The 27,357-nt window shown below is 38.5% G+C and overlaps 2 protein-coding genes across 3 annotated transcripts; one reads left to right on the top strand and one right to left on the bottom strand.

Annotated features, from left to right (window-relative positions):
• Positions 1-10,342: 10,342 nt before the first annotated feature.
• LOC115734243 (ER membrane protein complex subunit 2) lies at positions 10,343-15,501 on the bottom strand. Its single transcript, XM_030664908.2, has 9 exons — positions 15,272-15,501; positions 13,813-13,877; positions 13,384-13,432; positions 12,129-12,223; positions 11,912-11,997; positions 11,765-11,824; positions 11,577-11,658; positions 11,091-11,204; positions 10,343-10,936 (listed from the first exon to the last, which is right to left on the bottom strand). Exons 1-9 carry the CDS (start codon positions 15,456-15,458, stop codon positions 10,766-10,768), a joined length of 909 nt encoding a protein of 302 aa, XP_030520768.1. The 5' UTR covers positions 15,459-15,501; the 3' UTR covers positions 10,343-10,765.
• A 530-nt stretch (positions 15,502-16,031) lies between these two features.
• Positions 16,032-26,892, top strand: LOC115734238 (multisubstrate pseudouridine synthase 7). Of its 2 annotated transcripts, XM_030664904.2 has the most exons (21): positions 16,032-16,191; positions 16,433-16,511; positions 16,596-16,802; positions 17,232-17,443; positions 18,210-18,282; positions 18,419-18,475; positions 20,047-20,126; positions 20,212-20,274; positions 20,355-20,442; positions 22,142-22,244; positions 22,377-22,480; positions 22,731-22,804; positions 23,213-23,277; positions 23,376-23,548; positions 23,899-23,966; positions 24,077-24,137; positions 24,650-24,687; positions 24,833-24,901; positions 25,019-25,325; positions 26,048-26,170; positions 26,373-26,892. In XM_030664904.2, the coding sequence occupies exons 1-20, from the start codon at positions 16,103-16,105 to the stop codon at positions 26,099-26,101; spliced, it is 2,064 nt and encodes a 687-aa protein (XP_030520764.1). In that variant the 5' UTR covers positions 16,032-16,102; the 3' UTR covers positions 26,102-26,170; positions 26,373-26,892. The 2 variants fall into 2 exon arrangements, with proteins under 2 accessions (XP_030520764.1, XP_048136493.1); XM_048280536.1 differs by lacking the exons at positions 26,048-26,170; positions 26,373-26,892 and having other exon boundaries at positions 24,833-24,906; positions 25,019-25,185.
• The last annotated feature ends 465 nt before the right edge of the window (positions 26,893-27,357 follow it).

The following is a 27,357-nucleotide window of genomic DNA, read 5'->3' on the forward strand; positions in this document are numbered from 1 at the left end:
GAGAAACCGGGCCGTTAGACGAAGGCCAACAATCACCATCTTCGCCAAGTAGAAACGAGTAATCTCTGGAGTACCTGAGCGTCGCTATTCTCTCCTCTAGCTCTCGAGGGCTAAGATTTTTCCTCTTGATGTAGATAGAGAGGCTAATGATTCCACCAAGAGATTTCCGGGGAGTTCTTGCTCTTTTAGGCACGTAAATAACCCTTCTTTTCCCGATCGAAGGATTGTACAATACGAACTTGAACTCCATCTTCTATCAACTAATGTTACCAAAGTGAATTCGTGATTTCGATGAAATATTTTGATAAGGTGAAGTGGGGTTGAATTGCGAGGGTGTGTGCTTTAGATATTTTGTATTAATAAGAGCTGTTTCCTAATTCTAGTCGGTGTATCATACTAGATTTACTAGGATTCTGCTTCCAAGAACACTCAGAACTGATTTATTTTGGTTTGTGTGAAGACAATCATGGCTCATGATTTAAAGAATTGATAATAACCTTTCATATGATTGAAATAAGATAAGCGGCACAATCAATTTGCAGGATAGAGCTCGACGGTCATGTCACAAGATTTTTCCAGCACTCGAACTTATCTTGATGCCAAATTTAAGTTTGAGTTCCAAAGATTAAGATCACAGATTTTTTAACCTCTTGTTATATTTAGTATTCGATTGTTTTTTTTTTTTTTGCAATAATTTAGGCAGTGGTGCTTGTTTAAATGAAATAGACATCGCACATGTTCGATAAGGCAGTCATTAGCCTATTAGTAATTAGGAAGCTTCTAGCCTGATAGTCCGATAGTACCGTTATTATTTTGACCATACGATTTTTCAATAATGAGTGCTTTATGCAAAACACGCGGTGATGGTGTGTGGATTTATGATCAGAAATAACCGACGGTCTTGTTAGGCTGTGAGGGAAGCATTTCCCTAGTAATTATTTGTTTCAGCAAATCCTAATCAGCTTGCTTCATCAACTCTAGCTTTATCCGAACAAGAAAAAATATAGATTCCTCTAGCACTAATGATCTTCGATCTTCATCTTTGAAAAAAAAAAGGTTCTTTTCCTGTATCAGCGATATCCCCAAGTGAACGTACCAAGTTTCTGTTGTGCGCTTCCAATAATTTAGGTACCGGAAGTCCACTTAAGCAATTTGGAGTTGCTTTTATAGTGAATTTCGAACTTTTCACTTTTTTTGGAGCTGAAAAGTAAAAATTCAGAGTTGCTCTCTGAGCCCAGAATCAGAAATCTTCAATAGCGCCATAGTTGAGTTAGGTCCAAAGTATAGTTTCGAGCCCACTTAATGCATCCTAGAAGAAAGTAGTTTTTCTCTGATGCTCAAATTAGCCAGATGCTTAATATATATGACTGTGCAAATAACTAAAGGTGCCTAAGGTAAATAAACATTTGATACAAAGAGGCCAGGCTTAAAACACATCTTGACCTCAGAACCCGACTCTAATCAATGGTACACTTCTAGGCAGTATAGGAGCACCTAGAGAGGGTGTATAGGTTATATGACAAAACTTCATAGATTTTCGCAAAATAAACAGAATCAAATTGATATGTGTAGGAACAGTTTGATAAGTTGCGTGTGTAGTGATAGATGCATGCAGATTTATAGTGATTCGACTTAGATCAAACCTATATCTATTGTTCTAATCTAACAGCTCTCAACGAAGCTGGGATTTCAGTGATAAATCTTTGAGTCGTTACAATGGTAGCTGGCTACTTCTAGCCAAAGCTGGTAGATCACACTACCAAGTTACACGCATTATTCCAGTACTTGTATAGTTTTAAAAAGATTTACCATCAATGTAAAACTCTTAGTAAGTGAATCAATTTGATCACAGAATATATAAAGTGATGTTGAATTCTTGCAGCTCGTCTCTATTCACTTTTATAAGTTATCAATTTTCAAGTTGATCGTTGGTATAAATTTAGGTGTGATTTCCTCTGGATGTCTTAGTGAGAGAAAGGCAGAAGGTGTGGCCTTGGATCATAGATCAATTCCGAAAAACAGAATCACCTATGGATTTAATGATGTCTAACTGGTTATCCTCATGGTTAGATTGATGTGAATGTGTTTGATTAGCTATCTTTTCCTGAATCTTAATACATGGTCGCACCCGGAATTTATAATCTGTCACCGGTTAATGCTTGGACTAGCTTTGTTTTGCTGCTTTTTGTATACTTTATTAGCATTTAACGTTCTTGCTACACCAGTCATAATGTAAAGCTGCTCTCAATTTCCATGTCGGGTAGTTCAATTTGGTCTATTTTTGGTCGGATTGGTTAAGACGGTCTTGCTAGGTGGAACTTGTGATCGATAGGTTTCACTCTTCAGCTGACTCAATGCATTTGTTTGCTTAACATGTTACCGGGACCAATTGCTCTAGCTTTACCTCGCGAGCATCACGAGGACGCCGCTCGGCTTAGCAGAAAAATTTGAACATGGTGGCACAGATCTTTGGAGTCCCGCAACCATAGGTTCCTCATGCCCCTATACTCCGACCTCCTCCCTTAGATCCCTCGCCGTTACCCCTTCATTTCGGGGCTCGCTCTCTCTCTTGCCCCCGCTACCCCGTTATAATAGATTTGGGACTTTTTTGACAATTTTCCCATTATAAGGAGATGTGTGCTATGATGGGCAGAGCTAAGGCCAAGTAGACACTCATCGATAATTTGGAAGACGAATTTGGCAAGGTTGTTTCTTCCCCATGTGAGCGCATTCTTAGTTCGGGTGTTCACTTGTTCATTGCATGCATGGGGTCGCAAGATCAGAGAGAGATCCATCTACCTTCGGGGGATTTTCCGAATGCGGAGCACTTTAAGAAGACGGTTTTTTTTTTTTGTCAGACTTTAAGAAGACATTTTTTTTTTGGTTGAACTTTATTCTTTGGTCGAATAACTTTAAGAAGACATTAAGTGGCTACAAAATAGATAAATTTGAGAAGCTAAAGCCAAAAATGATACAAAAATGTGGATGATATGCTGGATTATGATATCCCGAATCTCTTGAAGCATTTTAGAAATCCTTGCAATTAGGGACCTGTTACCACCAAGTACAATGCTTTTTGTTGACGTTCGTTTGTAAAACAAACACAAAAGTGCATTTTTATTGTTAATTTCACATAGGATAGAAGGGACAATACTTTATTACTTAAAAGGCTATTATAGTCTTTCAAATAAAGAGAATAGGCAAGTGGGCTACACCTCACTATACTCGTGTGCGAGTGACTGAATAATAGGCGCACTTTGCACTGTCGCGGATAAGAATCGGCACTAATCAGTAATTATTGTTATTGTTACCGTAATCTTTCGAAAATCACGTAGGAGTTGCAGTTACTTTTTATTATTTTTGTGCGTTATTTAGACATGATAAGTTGTGTTGGCACTAATCAACAACTGTTGTTATTATTATTGTTATTTTTTGAAACTATGATAATAAATTATCTAATCAACAATGCGACTCTTCACTTAAGAGTTACAGTTATTTTATTATTTTTGTGAGTTATCCAGACATGAAAAGTTGTCTGAATTTACAGATATTGGAATAAAGAGTCTTGTACTTTTCGCTAATATATGTACACCACAATTCTATTTATTCCACATTTCTGGTTTCTTTTTATTAGAGATACATCATTCTTTCTAATTGTTTTCCTTTGAGAGTTCTTAGAAAAATACTAGAATTGCTATTTAATTTTCTCTGTTGTATTCCTAGAAGACTTTGCCCTATAACCATTAGCAACGTCGTGGTACAAATAATTTCTTAAAGAGAATGTTACCACGCTTCCGAGTTTGATTCCATCTGTTCCCTTCGTACACAATATTTTTTTCAAACACTTTTAAAAAAACTTTTTGAGTGATTGTTCACATTTATATGAACCCTAACTTGATATCCTTTCTACTGGAAAACAAGATAGACAATTGAAATACAATTTCGACAACGAAACGACAATCATGAAAACATATGTGCATCCATGTTAATAAAACACCATATTTTTCGTGTGTCATTAGCTTCGCATTTGTTCCATTGAATCACGCCGAACCCATTCGTTTCAAGCTTTCCTTATCCGATCGCGACTCAAATTGTATATCCCAACAGTACATTTTAAATTTCAGAAGAATTCAAATGTAGACGTCAATCAACATAAACTTTTTTTTTTTGTTGAAAACCTATATCAACTTACTTGGCTCTGACAACCAATGAGGCGTCGAATAAGTTGATGAGATGTCTGGGCCTTAGACAGTTAAATTGATGAGGTTCCAGGTTTGACTTTCAGCAATCACGTCTTGGAGGACTTACCTGGTCGTATTGGCAAAAACCCCATCACCTCGAGGAATAGTCCATTGCACGTGGGAAATCTCGGTTATCAAAAAAAAAAAAAAAAACTTACTTGGCTCTGACCAGTTCTAAACTCTAGTTGGATGTGTACCTGTAATATCTCATAGCTTTAAAGATCGTCGATTCATCCAGACTTCGAAAGTCTTATAGCCTAAGTAGCGCGCAATATCAATGATCTTGATCTAGTAAAACGTCAACTAGTTAAGCTCTTCCATGCTGCATGTCACTTACCTAATCACGAAAATAATCTGTCCAGCATGTTTTTTTTTTTTTTTTCACGTATCTCTTGAATATTTAAATATGTGTGGAACTAGCATCGATGCATGTGATGTGGCCAGATCTTCCGACGTTCCATGTTGAAATTTCATTGGGGGAAATTGCCAAAAAAGTCCTGAATCTATCGCCAGATCTGGCGAGGTGGACCCTCGCTCAAGCCAAGGCGACCTTGCCGGGCATCACTCGAGCCGGTGCGAGGCCCGTGTGAGCCTCGTCCAGGCCTCATCGCGCTCGCCCTCGCCGGCCGTGGCTTGCGACCGGCAAAAAGAAAACGGGAACCAAAAACAAAGGAAAAAACTTAATCAATTTAAAAGCATTTACGCTCGTTCACATCAACGTCAATGCTAATCGTGCCACCTAGGATGTCTAGTAACTACATCAGCGATTTTCGGTTAAAATTGGCCGGATGAATTGAATCAGCACTAATGTAAAAAGAATTAAGACTAAATTGATCCACTTGAAAGGTTTAGGACTGAATTGGTATCGATGCAATTGGTTTATGATTTTTTTATCCTCTTTCTCAACTTTCACGTCGAGAGACTCATTCTCCTAAAACCTGTCCTGACTTGGACCATGTATGCGAACCATGTGACGTTGTCTAATTGTCCACGCATTTACGTCCTCATCCAATCGACTAAATCCAGTTGAAATGAGGTCCACAGCAGTTTTTAAAACTTGAACTGCAAAAGGACAACGTGAATAATAATTTTGCTCATTAATTTGAGTGGTCTTAGCTGGCGGCAAAACTAATTGCATATTTCTCGGTTGATTCATCTAGCTACCCTCCACGGCCACAGTAAATAAAGAGTAAAGAAGGAAAGAGAAGAAAATAAAAAAAAATAAGAAATTAATTAGAATTTGAAAAAAATGTATTGAAATATTATTAAAACTTCACCACGTCAGGGCCACCCTTTCCACATAGAACGGTCGGCATTGGCGTTGGCAGTTTCCAGTCAAAATTGGTCGGATGGACTCAATTGACAAACGTAAAAAAATATATGATTGAATTGGTAAAAATGTAATAGATTTAGGACTTTTTGGACAATTTTCCCTAGCATTGCATGAATTTTACTCATTAAATTGTGGTTTTTGTAATACATATGTGCGAGGTAGATAGAAAGAGAGAGTTAGGTAAAATCTATACATAATTTCAGAAGAATGTATTTAGAAAACTACATAAATCAGCAAACATTACGATGATCATGTGGTGAAAACTGTATATCTAAGTATAGTTTGCAAAAGCAAGATCGCTTTCTATATATCCTTTCCATGAAGAAAGAACTTTCTTTGCCTCCGTGTGCCAACGCTGAAGACCTTCGCAACCCTAAGCTGTCGCCGGATTCTTTCTTTCTTCTGCATTAAGGACGAATTTCAGTAGAGAAACCGGACCGTTGGACGAAGGCCGACAATCGCCATCTTCGGCAAATAGAAACGAGTAGTCTCTGGTGTACTTGAGTGTCGCTATTCTCTGCTCTAGCTCTCGAGGGCTGAGATACTTCCCCTTGATGTAGTTAGAGAGGCTTATGATTCCACCACAAGATTTACGCGGAGTTCTTGCTCTTTTCGGCACGTAAATAACCCTTCTTTTGCGGATCGAAGGATTGTACAATGTGAACTTGAACTCCATCTTTGATCACCAATCTTACCGAAGCGAATTCGCGATTTCAATGAAATATTTTTGCGTGAAGTGGAACGGGAATGAGTTGCGAGGGTGTGCTGTAGGGATTTTGTATTAATAAGAGCTGTTTCCTAATTCTAGTCGGTGAATCACACTAGTTCTACTAGGATTCTGCTTATTCCAAGAACAATTAGAACTCATCTATTTTCGTGTATGAAGATAATCATGGCTCCTGATTTAAAGAATGCATAATACCCTTTCCTAATTTGAAATAAGATAAGCAAGACAATGTACGTGTATGATAAAACTTGATGATCAAGTCACAAGATTTTCATAATACTCGCATTTATCTTGATGCCAAATTTAAATTTAAGTTCAAGATATTAAGATGGCAGAGTTTTAACCATTAGTCCAATCTATGTACATCGGCAGATCGTGTCAAGCGCGGCAGGCCATGTATGCGACCTTTGCCTTAACATTGAGACCTCATAACTGTGTGATTTAATTGAGATGAGGAGCCAAACACTCGACTAGCAAAAGAAAACGTGTCGATTCGTGTCAATATACAAGTTAAAACATGCTGTAAACGGGTTTTGCAAAACAAAGATAGCGGGATACGTGAGAATAAACACATCAAGAAGCGGGTGCATAGTTTAAAGGGGACCAAAGGAGGAGCATCTTATCAAACACAGGATGAAATACAAACGAAACACAGCAACAATAGATGTGAAAGCAGCGAACGTTCGAAGGAACGAGGGAAAAGAAATTACTGCAACCCACTGGGGCATCCTAAATGTCAATACAATGACGGGTGCGCCCTAAACAATATGATGTATGATCATACTAAATATCTTTGAAAGAACAGTCAAAATCCTGTCCACAGTACGAGCCGTAAAAATAAATTAAAATTGCAAGCCAATCTCGTTGCATATCCCGATGGCCCATTGTGATTCCTGATCACAGGTGCCCATTTGCCCCGTAACCATTAGCAACATCGTGGGGGCATATAATTCCTTAAAGAGAATGTTATCACGCCTCCGAGTTTCATTCTATTTGTTCCCTTTGCACACAATATTTTTTTCCAAACACTTTAAACATAAGTTTCGAGCGATTGTTCACATGTATGTGTCCTACGTATAGGAATTTATTCTGGCCGTGTAGTTTGTACACAAACTAACATGTGAAAAGCAGATACAAAAAAGCAAACTTCTTTCACTAGATAGAAAGCAATCAACTCTCACTATTCAGATTCCTCTATCTCACATATAATATGAACCCTAACTTGATATCCTTTCCACTGGAAAACAAGATAGACAATTGAAATACGATTTCGACAACAAAACTACAATCGTGAAAACATATGTGCATCCATGTTAATAAAACACCATATTTTTTCGAGCGTCATTAGCTTCGCATTTGTTCCATTGAATTACGCCGACCCCATTCGTTTCGAGCTTTCCTTATCCGATTGTGACTCAAATTGTATATCCCAACAGTACATTTTAAATTTCAGAAGAAGTCAAATGTAAACGTCAACCAAAATCAACTTTTTTTTTTTGTTGTTGAAAACCAATATCAACTTACTTGGGTCTGACCAGTTCTAAACTCTAGTTGGATATGTACGTGTAATATCTCATAGCTTTAAAGATCGTCGACTCATCCAGAAGACTTCGAAAGTCCTATAGCCTAAGTAACGCGCAATATCAATGATCTTGATCTAGTGAAATGTCAACTAGTTAAGCTCTTCCATGCTGCATGTCACTTACTTAATCACAAAGATAATCTGTCTAGTATGTTTTTTTTTTCCACATATCTCTCGAATATCGACCGAGTGAACTGAATTGGCACTATTGTAAAAAGATTTATGACTAAATTAACCCACTTAAAAAGTTTAGGATTGAATTGGTGCCAATACTATTGATTTATGATTTTTTTTAGGGAAAAAGCCAGAAAAAATCCTAAACTATGCTCATTGTGACACATTTATCTTAAACTTTTTCTTGTGACACCAAAAACCCCAAACTTTTATCTATATGACACATTTACCCCAAACTTATACTAGTGCGACACATTTACCCAATTTTTTTTGTGACACTAAAAATCCTAAATTTGTATCCGTGTGACACATTTACCTCAATATTTAGGGTAAATGTGTCACATGCTTATAAGTTTGGGATTTTTTTGTATCACAAAAAGATAATTTGGAGTAAATGTGTCACATTAATGTAAGTTTGGGATTTTTTGTGTTATAAAAAAATGTTTAGGGTAAATGTGTTACACGTATACAAGTTTGGGATTTTTGGTGTCACGAAAAAAAATTTAAGGTAAATGTACCACGGTGGGCATAGTTTAGGATTCCTAGTGGTGTTTTCCCTTATATATATATTTCTCAACTTTCATGTCGAGAACTCCTTCTCCTAAAACCTGTCTTGACTTGGACCTTGTATACGAAACATGCGATGTTGTTTCCACGCATTTATGTTCTCATCTAATCGACTAAATCCAGTTGGAATTAGGCCCACGGCAGTTTTTAAAACTCGAACTCCAACAAGACAACGTGAGTAATAGTTTTGCTCATTAATGTGAGTGGTCTTAGCTAGCGGCAAAACTAATTGCATGTTTCTCGGTTGATTCATCTAGCTACCCTCGTCGGCCACAATAAATAAAGAGTAAAGAAGGAAAGAGAAGAAAATAAAAAAAAGAAGAAATTAACTAAAATTCAAAAAAATAATATATCGAAATATTATTAAAACTTCTCCACGTCGGTGCCGTCCTTTCCATATAGAACGGTTGGTGTTGGTATTGGCAATTTTCAGCTAAAATTGGCCGGATGGACTCAATTGACAAACCGTAAAAAAGCATAGGACTGAATTGGCAAAAATATAATTGGTTTAGGACTTTTTGGACAATTTCCCCTAGCATTGCATGTATTTTACACGTAAAATTCTAGTTTTTATAATACATAGGTGCGAGGTAGATAGAAAGAGTGAGTTAGGTAAAATCTATACATAATTTCAGAAGAATGTATTTAGAAAACTACATAAATCACCAAACATTACGATGATCATGTGGTGAAAACTGTACATCTAAATATAGTTTGCAAAAGCAAGATCGCTTTCTATATATCTTTTCCATGAAGAAAGAACTTTCTTTGCCTCCGTGTGCCAACGCTGAAGACCTTCGCAACCCTAAGCTCTCGCCGGATTCTTTCTTTCTTCTGCATTAAGGACGAATTTCAATAGAGAAACCGGACCGTTGGATGAAGGCCGACAATCGCCATCTTCGCCAAATAGAAACGAGTAGTCTCTGGTGTACTTGAGTGTCGCTATTCTCTGCTCTAGCTCTCGAGGGCTGAGATACTTCCCCTTGATGTAATTAGAGAGGCTTATGATTCCACCACAAGATTTACGCGGAGTTTTTGCTCTTTTGGGCACATAAATAACCCTTCTTTTGCGGATTGAAGGATTGTACAATGTGAACTTGAACTCCATCTTTGATCACCAATCTTACCAAAGCGAATTCGCGACTTCAATGAAATATTTTTGCGTGAAGTGGAATGGGAATGAGTTGCGTGGGTGTGCTGTAGAGATTTTATATTAATAAGAGCTGTTTCCTAATTCTAGTCGGTGAATCACACTAGTTCTACTAGGATTCTGCTTATTCCAAGAACAATTAGAACTCATCTATTTTCGTGTATGAAGATAATCATGGCTCCTGATTTAAAGAATGCATAATACCCTTTCCTAATTTGAACTAAGATAAGCGAGACAACGTACTTGGATGATAAAACTTGACGATCAAGTCACAAGATTTTCATAATACTCGTACTTATCTTGATGCCAAATTTAAACTTAAGTTCAAGATATTAAGATGGCAGAGTTTTAGCCACTAACCCAATCCAAACCATATAGATTAGGCATGATCCCATCTATGTTCATTGGCAGATCGTGTCACGTGCGGGGGGCCATATATGTGATCTTCCAGTTAATATTGTGACATCATAACTGTGTGATTTAATCGAGGTAAGCCAAATAATCGACTAGCCAAAGAAAACGTGTCGATTCGTGCCGTCCATTGGTTGTGCAAACAAAGATAGCAGGATACATGAGAATAATGTCCCCATACATCTTGGTCTAGAGACCCCGAAAATAAACACATGAAGAAGCAGATGCATAATTTAAAGGGGACCAAAGGAGGAGCATCTTAACAAACACAGGATTAAATACTTTTGAAAAACAGCAACAATAGATGTGAAAGCAGCAAACGTTCAAAGGAATGAGGGGATGGAAATTACTGCAACCCACTGGGGCATCCTAAATGTCAATACAATGCCAGTTGCACCTTAAACGATATGATGTATCATCGTACTAAATATCATTCAAAGAACAGACGAAATACCGTCCACGGTATGAGCCATAGAAATAAGTTAAAACTGCAAGCCAATCTCCGTGCGAATCCCCAATGGCCCATTGTGGTTCCTGATCACAGGTGATGATGAGAGAGAGCTTCCGTTGGTGTTGGAAGTCATGAAGATACTCTCAAGCTTTTTAAGGTAGACGTTAGCAATGGGAGCTTGTCGGGAGCTCCCTGCTTGTAGTCTTTCTCGAGAGCCGCCACCGCCAGTGCTTGTAGCTCGGGACTCTCTTTATCGTCCTTGTTCCGTCCTTTAGAAAGTTGTCCGATGGCAGATGTGCACTGAGGTAAAAAAGAAAAGGCAGTTCCTTGTGACTTGCAATGGAATTTAACAAGACAAACTGAACCGTGAACAAAGTAAGCCCATTTTATGCACATAAGATGGAGTATTAGGCTTATCCACAATTGAGCTTTCGAGCAGGGCGAGAGAACTCACCAGGCAGACACCAAAGAGTGCTCTTTGATTCTTGCCCCCCGTTAAATTTATAGCGGACGCATAGTATTTCTTAGCCGCCTGAAGATTCTCTATTCCACCGTTTGTGTAGAGCACCTGTTTTTTTTCCCCAAAGAATATGGCGGTTAAACTAGCTTTATTGACAAGCAATGGTTGTTCACAATGTGATGAAAGAAAGCATTGAAACTAAAAGAAGGTACTTATTGAAAGGTTCAAATTATAGATCTCAATGTAGGAAACAAATTTGGTATTACAAGATACATGTTCGTGGAAGTGTCTTAGTAAATCTCTACTCAAGAACCACCTTATTAAGATATTGATTGAAACGAGAATATAGTCAAGTATTGCGGTTGTCGTATGAGGGTTTCCACATACAAATATACTACATCGTACCAAGTTTGCTTCACCCCTCCTGCTTCAAGTATAGTTACTATTCAGAAAGTAAATAAAAGGAAAAATGTCACCCACATCAGCATAGGCTATGTGATATAAGGGATTTGTTGGTTGAGATAAGATTAGCTCCTCATAGCAGAATGCTGCCTGCTTATACCTAACAAAGGCAGGAAAAAAATATAGATCAGCATGGAATTGGAAGCATAATACATACGAAATATAGCCTCCTCATTATCTTCTGAGTTAATATAGAAAAATCTTACATCTGCAAGGAGACGTATATCTCCGCCAGTTCTCTCCAAGCATCATTATCTGCCATGAATCTGTCGAAAAAGGGGATTTGAGAAAAAGTGAAGTCACATTAAGCCACCCCAGCTTCGATAAACAATCTATAGGTTATGGTCTCTTACGTATCAAGATATTTGTTGAGACACTCTATGGCGGTAGAGATATTGCCCTGGGCCTTTGCCACAGCAACCCTCCGTTTGTGTATTACCTTTTTGAGAGGTTAGTATTCAGATATACAAGCATATGACTTCGCTATTTCAAAAATAACTAAGAAAGCAGATTATTTCAATACTATTCAATGGATGGTGGCATTTGTGACAAAAAAGAGCCAAAACTTACTTGATCAAAAGGGTTATCCTCTAGAAAACTTGAGTAAGCTTTTTCAGCCTCGGCCCAGAGCCCCTTTGCTTCAAGCAACATACCCTCGAGCCTCCCTGCATAACAGCCCATGCATCACATAACTGAAATAACAAAATGAGTAAGTAGCGTAAACTCGTTCTCAATCACGTCAGATGAAGTAACAATGAGAACTGCCCTATCATGAAGGAAACATGTCATCCCTATTTCATCATCAATGCAAAGATGACACACATCGAGCGGATACTTTCTATTAAGACATTGTTACTCATCATCCTCATCAATCTCATAGGCTAAGGCCACTTCCAGAACATACAAAGATGAACCATGGCTATAAGCCAAGCCATACAAATAGCCATCTCATTGTGCTAGCCTCATTGGGCTGGACCTGGCCCAAAAGCTAACCTGCTAACTATTAACAGAAAAATTTGGACAAGTTAAGCAACATTAAAGTGGGGTTACCACTTCCAAGTTCCTGCGTAACGTGCCAAAAATTGTTGGTTCAATATCATTTCTCCATTGTTTTGATCATTTTCTACAATTCTTCTCCTCCCCTTTTCTTAACTAATCGTAATATACACACACATATGCATCCCCATTCTTTGAAAAATTTCACATTTTACGGTAAGAAAACGTATCTATTTGCCTCATCGTAATTTCTCATATACTTGGGAATTTGTTTTTTCCTCTTTTCACCACTTCATCTAATTCGTGAGATCAACTGCTGACGTAACTCGATAGTTCCCATTCATCTTTCACACCTGAATATCTCCCACTAGAACTCTGACTAATTGATTAGATGACACTTAATACAGCTTTATGAAAGAAAAATATTCCAAAAGAGTTACCTGAGAACTCTCATGAGATAACACCAAGCAGTCCCCCAAAAGACCATATTTAACACTCAAGCTGTCATTCTACCACCCCCCTCATCTCTAATACTGTTGGTAGAAAGACTTATTCTTCGTCACAAAGGCTTAACTGAAACTCTTGCATAATTAAAAGGAGAATATGTAGCAGTTTTTAATCACAAAGAGTCGGATGAAAGAAAGCACGCAAGGAAACAATTGGCTCACATACGACACTTTCACCTGACATGCACTCCCATTGGGGGCAGGAAGCATTTACTAAGGCTCTGATCATAGTCTCTATGAGGAAAGTACATCGATTTTGTAGGAATTTTGATCCACACTTCAGGAATTAGAAATCAACTAGTCTATAGATTAGTCCAACTTACCCACTCGTTTACTGTCTGGAAACCTTTTACGCAGAACCTTGATACAGTCCTGCAGAAGATTGTTGGGCAACTACATCAATTTTAAGAAGAAGATTTTCTAAGGCAAAATAATGGTAATCCTGTTCATCCTTACGCACAATCAATGAAATTTGCATAAGAAGCAAACATGATGAGGCAAAGTAACTAAAAAAATCGAAGCTCAAGCAGCAAGTGGATTTTGGCTTAACTAAAAAATAAGTTCATCAGTCCACTTAAAAAACATAGTAATATAAGTACACATTAACATGTAAAGATCTTAAAACACAACATTATGAAGAGAAATAACCTTCACAAGCAAGTGATAACCCAAAACAGAGCCTCAAATAATAAACTAGAGGCTAATGTGAAGGATGAATACAGATTGATCCAGGAAAAAGAGAGAATATCTACCTTTGCAACATCTAGGCATTGGCAGTCCATTGCTGCAATTGCTACTTGCTCGCACAGAGTCCAATCTACAAGAACAATAGCATATTACGTTTAAAAGTATGGTGGATATGAATCAGAACAAGAAAAGGGAGCTACTTTTGGGAGAGCAAACTACATGTTTCACCAAATACAACTCTAAGATGAAAATGCAACTAAATAAAAGTTACCAGCAGATGCCTCTCATTGAAAGATAGAAGAATGATCAATCAAACTGTCAAAATCTTTATTAGCCACACATCATGCTTGCTGATATTTTTGTGACACAAAGCACCATCAGACTTGATCAGAGGTGAATTACCATAAATTAAGATAGCTAGTTAATTTTCGGCACTCTTTTCGATCTTATCTTGTTAATAAATAATTAAGAGCAGCGAACTGTCCAGAGGAAGAAGGTAGAATGATAGCAACTGAGCAATTGTAGAAACTACAGTTTCTTTCACATTCAGAGATGCTAATCCAAAGTTTACAGCATTACAGAGCTATTTCTGAGCATTTTTTGTTTTCTTCCCAAACATAGAAGACTTCCACACTGATTTTCAGTTATGTCAACATATTGTAGTTTATTCCTAGTATTTATGGATTGTGACGTGACCTTCAAAAGTAACAAAGCCAAATAGCTAGTAAAACTAGATAGGGAGGATAAACTGCACTGCTGAACTGCAGTTTCCATTTGTTGCACCTTGCATTTTCAATTAAGCCCATGAAAATTACGAGTCTACTCTTGGCCTCATTTCACCAGCTGCAGAGGCATGAATATGTAACAACAATTTGAGAGATCATGCTGCAGAGGTCGGCATGCTATGCCTTTAGAACTCCTACTGGAAGGATAATCATTGTACACCGAAAGTCACGATGACCATCGTTTGCTTAACCACAACAATCTTAATTCGTCATGTCCACCCCAAATGAGCTCTAGAGTGTCTTATGGAATGTCCTTGACTCACTATCTTTTGCTGGAAAGGATTAAAACGAAAAGAAGTCTTAAAACCTACCGGCATTCTAAGGGGAGATTAGTCCGGTGAGAAGGTCTTAGAAGAATTTTAAAAAATTCACCTTTTGACCGATTGGGAATACTACGCTAAACAAACTGGGGAAGCATTCTCATTCCCGAGGCTTATCTTCAATTAGTCAATGGCTAAACAAATACTTAAAAGGTCCAATTCACCACCAAAACTCCCATAGAGAACTAACTACAAATAGCTCTTGTGATTTCACAAAGGAAAAGAAGAGAAACGTGACGAGCCCAATGGTTCACATCCAACAATTTTGCAACTTTGAGAAGTAATCACCCCTAATCACATGACAATTCGAGAATCGTGCACAGTTCTTCACCATCTAACATCAAAATTGAGTGAACCTAACCATCAAGCTGAAACTGCATTGGAATTCAATCCGAAAAACGAAAATCTGAAAGACCTACCCTCGGTCCCAAGAGCCGATCGCTTCTTGAAATCATTCAGAATCGCCAACCCGTGCTTCAAGACCTTGTCCGGGCGCCGCACCTTGAGCTTGCGGACGAGGCAGAGGTACTCCCACTCGCCGCCGCCCCCGTTGTCCACCTGGCTCTCGAGCCTGTTCAGCTGGTCTTCCTCCGATTTCGTCACCATCTTAAGGCTTAATCAAAAACAGCCGATGCTTCGCGATCCGACCTCTCTCTGCTCGCTCTGTCTACCTCTCTTCCACCAAGGTTCGAGCTTTATCAGGGTATGTGTTGAGTGCGGGCTTCTCTCTCTAGACGGCCTTTTGGATCTGTAGAGAGAGAGAGAGAGAGGGAAGTCGATGGTGGGGATGTGAAGCTCCCAGTAACGACGGAGAGTCCGAGGGAACAGTGGAACACTACACGACGACCTGCGAATCCGATATTTGCATCTTTCTTACTTGCAAATCAGTCCTCAACGTTGCTTTTATTCGTAAATTGAGACCCTACCATTTCAAATTTTGTCACTTAAAGACCTTCAACGTTTTGACCATCAATCAATCGAGTCCTCCGACATTATATTTAGGATAGATTGTATCCTCGGAATATATATATATTTTCTTTTAAGGAAAGGAAATCATAAATTAAAGACATGCTTGCTCAAGAAAAAAAAAAAGTTTAATTTGTAGGTAAGTGTTGTGAGATATAAATGTAGTTTTTCTTTTTAATTTCTAAAACCCTACTGCCAAGTCAATAGAAGCTCCAATAACAGTTGCAGGCTTGCAGCACTTCTGCTACCCGGCTGCCGGCTGGAGCTTCACCATCGCATTAACCATGGCGATGAAAACCCCAGAAGAGTCCGACGTCGGCATCGCCTGCTACATCTCTAACCTCCCTGGCTTTCGCGGCATCCTCAAGCAAAGGTCCAGTAAAACGAACTCACCCTCGGTCATACTATGCTCAGTTTCTTCTCCGTTCCAGTTTGTGAAGTCGAGAAGCTTGCGCGGTCGGAGGGTCGTTTCCGCGATAGAGATGAAGTGAAATCCGCGTGCCCACTTCTGTATAACTTCTGGGTTTCGGGCATTCGGTCTCCTGGATGTTGTGTCCCGTTGGAGCCATTTTCTTTTTGCTGACTTTTGCAAATGCTTGTGGGACTTTGTACAGGTATTCGGATTTCATTGTCAATGAAGTGGATTTGGAGGGAAATGTTGTTCATCTGACTACATTGGATGCCCCTCCCGAGGTAAATTATCTGTGAAGTTTGGTTCTTTAAGTTGTATTCATGTTAACTGTCGTGAAGGTCTGAAGATGATGTCCCTTTTCATAGCCCATTCACCTCGCAGAGGAGAACGAGACGAATGCTTCTGATCAGCTGGACAAAAGTTATGATGCGGAGATCGAATCTTTTAGGAGTCTTGCTGGTGACTCTGATGCTGACCTGCTGCAAAGTTTTATAGCGCAAATTACATCCGGTGCTGAAGAGAGCCTCTCGCCTATAGTTCTTTCTCCAAATTGTGACAAAATTCATCGCACGGTGTGCTGCTTGCACTTTGGTGGATTTTTTATTTGTTTTTTTAATGAAGTATCTCATTGCCCGGTTCAGGTAAATGGTAAAACTATGTCTGGTTTATGTTCTACAACAACAACTAAACACTCAGCCTTATCCTGGTAGTTGTCTGTTTGATGTTCTGAGCAGAGGAAATTCAAATGCTCCTCTGGTTGAGGTGAATTTGACAAGTCAGATGTCACAAACGTTCTGCTTCACACCAATCTTTCTTAGTATTGATGGCTCACTTTTCTTAATGCGTGTTTCCATTAATTGGGGTCCTCAGCTCAGTCATTTTAGGTCTTTGCGAGCATATTGATCTCAATCTTGGATGTTTTGGTTCAGCATTAGCAAATATTATTTGATTGTTGACTACAGCAATAACAAATTTGATGTAATTCTTATTGCATGTTCTAGGCAATTCATAATTATTTCAAAGAGAAATTCAAATTTCTTGTTACCGACACAATTGATGGCCCAGATACCTCGACAAAGTGCATTCGGGTGAGAGTAAGTTCTGGAGGTCAGTCCAGGGGTAAAATGTCAAAGAAGCGGAAGGAAAGAGGTGATAGGCCTTTTGATAGCAGAGGTTCAAGTAGCTGGCCTGAACATGTCGGGAAGTTCCTTAGGTAATTCGGAATGTTGAGCTGCAATTGCATTTTTCTGACAATTTATGTTCACGACCACGTTTTACTACCAATTAGATGTGCTATAAGCTTAGATGTAATTGTCAACACCTAAAAGGAAAGAATCCCGCCAAATCATTAGTGATTGTGCGTAGAAATGATCAAATTGTGGACTTTATTGTTAGCTAGCTAATGTAGGAGTTTCACAGAGTATGCTTTCTGCGTGGTTTTCAGTGTCCCATTCTTCAGAGATATTAACTAGGTCGCCATTTTGGTAAATGAACAAGAGTATAACGAAGAGCTAAACTTATGAAATTTATTGGTCGATGTTAGTATCAAACTAGTGGAAGCTGCTTTTACCAAAAAAAAAAAAAACTAGTGGAAGCTGTTAGTGTGATCTGTCACTGTAATTGACAGTAATTTTCTTTGAGCTCTATGTAAGTGATTTGACTATTTATTAGAAAAAATTGCATTTGCACATGGAAGAAGTGAGGTCAGGAGCGTATATCAATGAAGTAATAACAAGTTAGTGATATTGTCAGGATGGGACGTAGCTAATGCTGTTTATCCTTTATAAAGTGAGGATGCGACTACACTCTGTTTTGGAAACTCTAATTATGACTTAGACTTCAACAAGACTCACATTGTTAATATTTCTTTGATACCTTCAAATCATCAGTCGTGTGTCTTTGCCAGTCGACATCTTTTAGCTGTTCTTTGCTTTTCTCATGTACAATCTAAATAACTACTTAGGGCCACTGTTATCCAGGTTTCATCTTTACAAGGAAAATAAGGATACACAGGAGGCCTTGGGTCTTATAGGAAAGATGCTGGGCACTCAGGTAGCTGATGATTCTAAACTGAAAATCTATATTCACCTAGGAAGTTCCTGTATCATAAAAACAGTGTCTAGTAAAACTCAAGATCATATTATTTGGCTTCATTCCCATTAAGATGATTCATCTTCTCACTTCTCAGTCGAGATCATTTGGGTTTGCGGGCACCAAGGACAAGCGAGCTGTTTCAACTCAGAGGGTAATCAATACTAGGCATGCTTCTGCCTTATTTGAGTTTTTGATCTATATTGTCATTTGAAAGCAACTTAAACCTTCATAGTGTCTCTGTTACGTCATGGGTAAAAAGTTTCATGTGGCCTTTCTTCTAATTGTAAGTCATCTCCATTTTAGATAATAGGAGATTCTAAATGACTAAAACTTCTCCAAGCAGTGCCATAAAAGGATGAATCTATGAGAAGTCAGATATCCTCAGTGTCATGCCTTGTTACATGAAAGCATGGTATTCTTGATTTCTTTTATTGATATTGGTGCAGTTTTTCCCTTCGGCTAGGATTTCTGAAAGATTTTGTGAAAGTACCACTGAATATGCCTGTATATTTGTCTTTAACTTTTGCAAGAATAATTAGCTGCAAAATAATCATAACTGATATATTCTTGTGGTACTGGATGTTAATGACTGTTTTGGCTTAAAATTCCAAGTAATTTAATTCTGGGACTCTTCCTTTCATCTATTCTGCAAAAGTTTTTGAATAGCACGTTGATATTCTTGATATACCCCTTCTTCTCAATAGAATGATCTCTCCGACCCTCAAAAAAAATCATTATCGTTGTTCTCTCGAGGTTCTCTTTCATGCTTGCTTTTGGAGCTTAAAATTAAAAATTTCAAAGTTATAGGGAAGACCTGGTAGTTCTGGTAGATTTATTTATTGCCATTTCCTGCAAAAGCGCTTCTTCTTCATTTCACAAATGATTTTCGAATAGCCTTATTATTTACTATACCAGCAGTTCTTTTTCTTCTCTCTGCCTGGATATTTGAATGATACTGGAACTGTGAATATAACAAATAAGCCTCTCCTTTGCCTATTTCTTTGGGACCATTGAAGGGAAGTCCTCGAATAATTTTTTTTTTAACTTGAACAATTTGAATGATGCAATATTTACATGTTTTTGACTTTTAAGGCCTGGAGGTGCTGTGCCTGTTTGTTGCTATTGTATTGCAACCTTCACCTGTTTCTCTATCTGTCATTGAATTTCCGGAAGGCGTGTCTGTATATTTTGGCATCTTGTTACGTACTTATCATTTTCACAGGACTGGAAAGCACACAACAAGAAGGTCTTTTAAATCACTATCAATCTAGATTATATGTTTAGGCCCCATATTGATGATGGTCGTTGTTTAGGGAGTCTTATGAACAATCTATGGACTATTGTGAACGAATTTTGTATTAGAGCATTAACGCAGGATAGTTAATGTAAACCAAGTAAAGCTAACCAAATTCATTGGAATCTTCCATTCTTATGATTATTTAGAAAATATCGTGCTTGTCGTTAATTGAGAGGTTTGGTATTTCCTACACATGCTACATGAAAAAGTTCTCACTTTGCCTTCAGTGGTCTTTCAGTCTCGATAACTATAAAATCCCTTCAATGGATGGGCAATGTCTCTAGTTTCAAAATGAGATTGAGAGTAGTGAATTACTGTTCTTGCTTTATGCAATTGATTCTGTTATGCATCATTGTACTTCTAGGATATGTCATTTGGACAGATGTTCAGAATTCAGAGCTAGGTTTTCTTTTTTGCATATGCAGGTTACTGTATTCAAGCAATCCGCAAGTAAATTAGCATCTTTGAATGAAAAGCTGATTGGTATTAAAGTCGGTGACTTTTGGTGAGGGAGAATGTTATTTATGTTCTGCCTTTGTCTAGGATATATATACATGACATATCCAACACTTTTAGCTGCTCCATTTCAGCTATGTGAAGGATGGACTTGTTTTGGGGCAGCTCTTGGGAAATAGATTTACAGTCACGCTACGGTAGGAATATTGTCACTTTTATGTGTGGTTGCATTAAACCTTCCATAGTCTATTCTAATACTACATGCATTTCTTCATAGTGGCGTTATTGCAGATTCAGAAGATACCGTCAAAGCAGCAGCAGATGCTTTAGGAAAGCAGGGGTTCATCAACTACTTTGGCTTGCAAGTATTTTCCAGACTATTATTATCTCTATCATTTAGTTCATCTAATTGTATCCTTCATGTCCGACATACTTTTCTCCCCTATGTTTGTCACGAGAATGTAGTATATATTGCTGGTCCTTTTTCCTTCTAACCTCATAACGTGATAAAGCTGATGTAGAAGTGTATTTGAGACAAATTTGACCTTTCACATCCTTTGTCTCATATGCGTTGAGCAGGCCTCATTTTCATGGTCCTGCAAGAACATGAGCTTCTATTCAGATTGTGCCCTAAATTCACATTGCTAGATGGAACCTTTTTGTTACGAGCAAACCAGAGGGCTAACAACTGGCTATGGTGGAGAACAATTGTAACTTTCTTGGGTAGCAGTAACTTAAGAGAAAAATTGTAGAAAGAATTTCATGCTGTTGGACATGAAAATTAACGAGAGTGCCTAAAGGGAGATAGACAAGACTTCAAGAAATTGAGGGGAATAAACTTTATGGATGAGACATCTGCAACATTCAGTGCGCGTCACACATAGCAACCCATGTGAAAGGGGTTAATGCAAAGAGATAGACCATCTCCACTTGTTCTTTTACATGATAATTTTGTAAAGTTTGCTGGTTTAACCTTAACCAGGTCATGTGTAGATAATGCGAACAGTTCCATGACTTTAAGTTTTCCTGGCAGCAGCAAGGGAAACTTGATTTTTTTTTTTTTAAATGAGCAGTGGAAAATCTAATTGCAGTATTCTTGTCCTAGCAAGAACATTGTGTTCACGTCCATTAAGACCTTCATGAGCACAGATGGTGTAGGGTGTGCTACTTTGGCCATTCAGGACTTGTCAATTTTACCATTGCAAGAAATGGTAGATCGCTTAGTTCAAGAATATTCGCCGCATATGCCCTTTTGTCCATTGTTAATGATCACACCTTTCTTGCTCACACTTTGTGAGTAGGAAAATAAACTTTGTGTTCTATAACAAAATTGAATTCTGGAGATAAAACCTGTCATATATTGAGTTTGCTAATTTAGTGAACTTGCCATAATTCTTGACCCTGTTCTGTTTGAGCAACTGTCTTGTTTACATCGGGTCATGCCATATATGTTCTATTCCTAGCAGAAGAGCACATGTGCGTTTCAACTTCCTGAGAATGGCTGGCTAAGCTAGATGTTTGTGGTGACCTCAAGCACTAAAGTGTTGTTTAAGAGACACTAGTTTCAGTCAGTGCATGATGCGATTTAGTGATGTGATACTTACTAAGGTAGATAACTAGGCGCCATTGAAGTTTGGTCTTTCAGGTTGAAGAGAAATGCTAATATGGATGTAATAAGACAGCTAAAACAGCTCATAATGACATGTGGTGCCACATCATAGGTTAGAAAGCTTGCCAAGGAGAAATGGACTATACCAGCTTTGATCTCGACCAAATCCACGACTTGCTCCGAATCATGCTCAGAGCAGGTTGGCTTGAATTTGGTCAGGATTTCCTGCCTATACTGACGCGCGGCATGTTGTTTTGGCTTTACTAACTTGAATCAATTTATCAATATCAGCTTTGCATGAGTCGTTTCTTTAATTTAACCAAAACTGACAGTGAGTAATTTTCTATATTAATCAGCTAATGAAGTTATTGCTATGTGGTGCAGCTCTTCATATTTGCTAAATTAATTTGTTCGGGCTAGGTGATTAATACATTCAACTTTTCTTTCTCTACCAGCGCTTTGGAAGTGGTTCTGTGCCAACTCACAATATTGGTGCAGCATTACTTCGAGGAGAGTGGAAAACGGCTGTGAGCATGATTCTTGATCCGAGGGAGGGGGATATCCTTATGATGTTTTCAGTATTTTATGGAGAAAGTATGTACTCTGTGGTTCATTGCATGAGCTCAGAGGGCTTATTATTTCTTTTTCCCTGGTATAGCAGAACTGTTTCCCTTAATAAAGTGTAGATACAAAAAGATGTGATAGCAATCGCAAGGGAGTATTATAAGGAGAGTAGTGACATTGACGGAACTTTGAGGCGAATGCCCCGTCATCTGGTTGCTGAAAGGGCTGTAGTAAGTTCTTACTTTGCAATCGCTCAGACAGTTGTTTTACTATGCCAACTGCTCGTTTGTTCAATTCTTTTCTCCAGATTGGCAATTTCATGTCCTTTATAGTTCTTTCAACTAATTTTCTTACCTTCGAGTTCCCCCGTCCTCTACCGGCACCATCTGATGATCATTTTCTGTAATTATTATATTGGTATCTTTGCATCTTTTTGTCTAATGATGATGCCGCATGGTCTTGCTTTTTGGCTTTTTGCAGCTCCAGTCCTTGAAAAAGTTTCCTGGGAACTACTTGCAGGCCTTAAAAGCTATACCTAGGACTTTGAGAATGATGTAAGTACTATGTAGCTAGTGAAACATATGTTGCTCCGTCAGAGCTCTAGTCTGGCAGCTGCTCACAAGATATAAAGATATGCTCTACTTTGGCTCCCTCATTCAGGCTTTCAAATGTCATCTTTACCTGGGCGCACATTATTGAGCTCATACGTCAATCGTCAATGTTATATGTTCGAAGCATCTTTTCCAATGTTTTTCATCATCAAACAATCTTGTGCAACTTTGAATCTGTTTTCATGGTTATCCTTAGGAACATTGCATTTTTTTTTTTCCTCTTGAAACATGTAAATAGTCTCTTTCAAGAAAGCAGCATCGTATGGTAGCGCATGAGGGACCCAATATTTCTTGCAGGGGGATTCTTATTTTAGGTGTTCACTTCAGTTGCTAACTGGGCTTTCTCCCCAGGTATGTACATAGTTATCAGAGTTATCTGTGGAACCATGCAGCAAGCGCAAGGGTGCAGAAGTACGGTATGCTAAGTACTACATCAAAAAGACTTGACGAGGTTTTCTTTTCGTAACCTTAGGTTCAGAACAATAATTTTGCTCTGTTTTTCACCACGTGGCAGGATCAGACCAAGTTGTGGTTGGGGACATAGTACGTCATCAAGAACATGATGATGAGAATGTGGCAGTTGTTTCAGAATGTGGAAATGATGACTCCTCTGATGCCTTTGATAATGTTCATTTGGATGAGACATCTGAAATGGATCTTCCTGCGGAAGGTCATCCTCTTGTTAAGGTCAGAGCTAAGTTTTTCTCTTTCATGACCGTCTGCTGATACGCAGCCTTTCTCATATCCCATAAAGCAAGGAACCTTTCTAGCAGCACACATTGGCAAATATTTTGTTTAATGCTTCTGTTCATAGAATATGTAGTTGGATGAGTGGTGTCAAAGAAATTAAGGGGTTGCCAACCCTCATGCAGAAGTCATTTAGGAAACTGACTTGTGTAAAATAAAATGCACCTGAATCTGAAAATGCTTGCTCTTTTTCATTTTTGGTCATTGTCGCTGCCACTAATTACATACTGAGATATGTAGATAAACGCTAGGTATGAGATTGAGAATGAGGGCTCCTGACCTTTTTACAGGCTTTGACTTCAGAGGATATTGCTTCGGGGAGATATTCACTTGATGATATTGTCCTTCCTATGCCTGGGTAAGGGAAGACTTGTATAGTACAACCTGCATTGTAAGTTTTAAGGAATGAAAGAAGTAGAATATTCAACTTCTGTTTCATCTGACATTGGCCATCCTTTTCTGTGGCAGTTCAAGAGTAATATACCCAAATAATGATGTTGCAGACATTTATCATGATTTGGCGAAGAAGGTCAGTGCTTCTTGGGAATTCAACGAGCATCATTCAATGCATTTTGTTTGTATCCTATTATATGTGGCGCATTTAAGTGTGAAAATTCTAGTGGACTGAGGACCTGCAGCTTATATACCCAGCCCCTGACACACACTTAGTAAAAGCTGCATATGGGCAATCCCTAGCCTGGGAGATAGAGCACTTTATGCATATAAAGCACAGAGTTCCTGATCTTCTGCTGGAATTTCAGAAACACGTTTAGGGTGGTTGTGTGATCTAGTCAGATATGAGAATGACCCTTACAGCTTGAGTGGACTTAGGAGGCCTGAAGTTGGGCTGAATATTAAGCGACATGATGATTACTCATTTATTTTTCTGCAATAGAATATTGTTGATAATAGAGGGAGAAAATACTTCTAAAGAGAAATTGGCTTAGGACAATAAGCGTAAAGTGTCCTCTATATTTCTGGATATTCTCTAACAGTTGTTTGTTCTGTTTCTGGGCCTCACTTAAACAACGTCTCCCACAGGACTCCATCAGCTTGACAGAGGGCATGCACAATGTCAAGTAAATTTCTCGTGACTTTTTTATTGGCTAAACCTCTTAATACTTCCCCTCTTAAAGTCTTCTTCACTAACCACCATATATCCTATTAAGAGCAGTTTCTGTCATTGGGCTACACACTGATCTAGTTTATTTTGGTGTGTCATAGGGAATTCTCTATAGCAAGTATGACCGGAGGTTACAGACGGGTTTTTCAGAAACCAATGGACTATGACTGGTGTGGTTTGGCTTTTCCTTTTATTTTCTGCCCCCATCTTTCTCAAGTATCTTATTAGTTGGATATAAAAGTTCTGAGATTGTTTTCTCTCAGCAACACTGTTTTCTGCTGCTGCAGGGAGATGCTAAGATACAGTGATTATAGTGTACCACTGGCCCAGACTGATTTAGACAAAATTAACAACTCCAAGCCTCTCAGGTTAGTTGAAGGGAAGGACTTTGTCAATGGAAACAAGGATAATAATCTATTAGATTCTGTGATCTCGTCGACGTGTGAGAATGGTGTGAATGCTTCAATGAACGTTGGTGAAGCTAGCATCTCTGACAGAGATGAAATTCATATGGCTTTAAAGCTGGGTTTCACGCTTCCATCATCTTCCTATGCAACAATGGCCATAAGGGAGCTACTGAAGACATCAACATCTGTAAGTATGCCACTAAAAGTTCTTCGTGCTCTTTTATATTCCTCAAAGAAGATTTACCAAAGGTGAAATACGTTGCAGTCCCTATGCCCAGAGATCATGCAGAGACCCAAAGAAACGAGCAAAGTGTGCATAGTGAAAATAGATAAATATTATGACAGGAGTACAGTAAAGTAATAAAATTACAGCTTGACGTCCAGCATCTTCAGAAAGCATTGGTATCTACTTGAGTTTGGAAAAGTTGCCTCCATTTATGCACAGGTTTAGAAGTGAGCTGATTTGATGAGAAGAAACCATAACAGTATTCACATATTCAGGCCTGTACATCGAAATCTTTTCTTGATTTCAGAGAGTTCTGTCTGAAATCAACATTTCCTGATACTGATAGTCTTTCGTAGAAGCTTAGGCAAGGCTACTGGAGTGCTTTATCTATTGGTTCTGTTGCTACTGGTAGGAAACTTAGGCAGTTCATGACTTGCCATTCTGCGATGGCAGGTTTATGAGCTGTTCGAACTTCTACTGGGCTTTTTCTGTCCCCACAAACAACCATTCTCATTAGCTAACCTGTAGGATCAATCGCCTAAAATGCATCTGATACTTTCCGACATTTTCTTTAGTGTTGAAATTGATGGTTGAATCTTGCAGTGCAATAGTTGGATGATCTTACCAGATGCTTTACATTGTTCATGCATACAATCTGAGACTTGGGTTACTATGCTTTGCAGGTTGCCTTTCACAAAACATTAAACCACGAAACATGCTCATCGTTGCAAACTTGATACCTCAAACTGCTTCATGATTCTTCATGATGTCTAGCTGATCATGAATGAAGAAACTGGCAGAAACGGGTCAGAACTTGCATATTTTGGCTTTATATTTAGAGTTATACGTTATACATTTTGCTTAAAGTAAAAAGTTTCAGAATCTGTTTATTTGCCTGTTGTTGATTTAACAAACAAGGAGGAAAGTTTGGGACAAATTAACAGTTGAATGTGTCTATGTCTATTGATAGTTTTTGGCATTCCGTGCATCATTCCGTACTTGTTGGAGGACTTCTCTTTGATGTGGGTATCCTCAAGCAGCAGTTTGTTTATCCCCAGTGGCTGCTAGCATAAAATTAGCATTAATGTGGTTGCAGATGTGTGACGGAGGATTGAAGATGGCAAATGCCACTTGATTAAGTGGAATTATATACGCGAACGATGCATGGCATGTTTGTGGAATAATGAAGTCCGAGGTATGTGATAGGATTCTTAAGATCCCAGCGAGTTGGAATTTGCAGCTTTCTCAGCAAAAGCAGGAGCTGGGTGCCGCAGGTGCCGAGTTGTGAGCAGCAAGAAGACTGTGTTACTAAATTTGTTCAGAATGCTCCTTTAGAATGCCATGGTTTTTTATAAAGGTTGGAATTAAACATGAGTAAAACGGTTCTTTGCCTTTCTTGCAATAGTCGGCTGACAGAAGCCATTTTTATTGATCGCGAATCATAACTTAATGTCTTGTTCGCACTGTTGTCTTATATTGTGCGACGGTGCTTTACCATTGCAATTATTAAGTTCCCCATTAAGAGCTACCCTTGGACTGCAATTTTAATTAGAGTTCCATTCTTTAATAGCAAGATTTGTTAGGAGTTGGATTTACGCTGGAACTCTCAAAGGGAGTTGTACCTGGTGGTTTTAACCACATTTTGCCAGAGGAATCATCGAGTGCGACAAACTATCAAACAGAGACCATTGGTTTTTTTTTTTTGGTGAAAAACAGAGACCGTTAAAAGGAATGACATCAGCGGAACAAGTTCCTGTGGTGAAATTAATTGCAGCAGTCTACCCAAATTTTGTATAACGAAACTAAGTCAAGCCTAAACTCGTCATCTACAGAAAGACGTTTGATTTTGTGCTCCGTTTATTTACGTAAGCAGAAAAAAGTGTCCAGAGAAACTATCCTATGTAGCTAGCAATCGTAACATGCATGGAATAACGATAGGTCGGTTGTCTGTAATCCATTGAATCACGAAAGTCTTGCCTAGGGTCCACATGAT

This window comes from Rhodamnia argentea, chromosome 6 (genome assembly GCF_020921035.1).
Source record: "Rhodamnia argentea isolate NSW1041297 chromosome 6, ASM2092103v1, whole genome shotgun sequence".
In the NCBI taxonomy this organism is placed as follows: domain Eukaryota; kingdom Viridiplantae; phylum Streptophyta; class Magnoliopsida; order Myrtales; family Myrtaceae; genus Rhodamnia; species Rhodamnia argentea.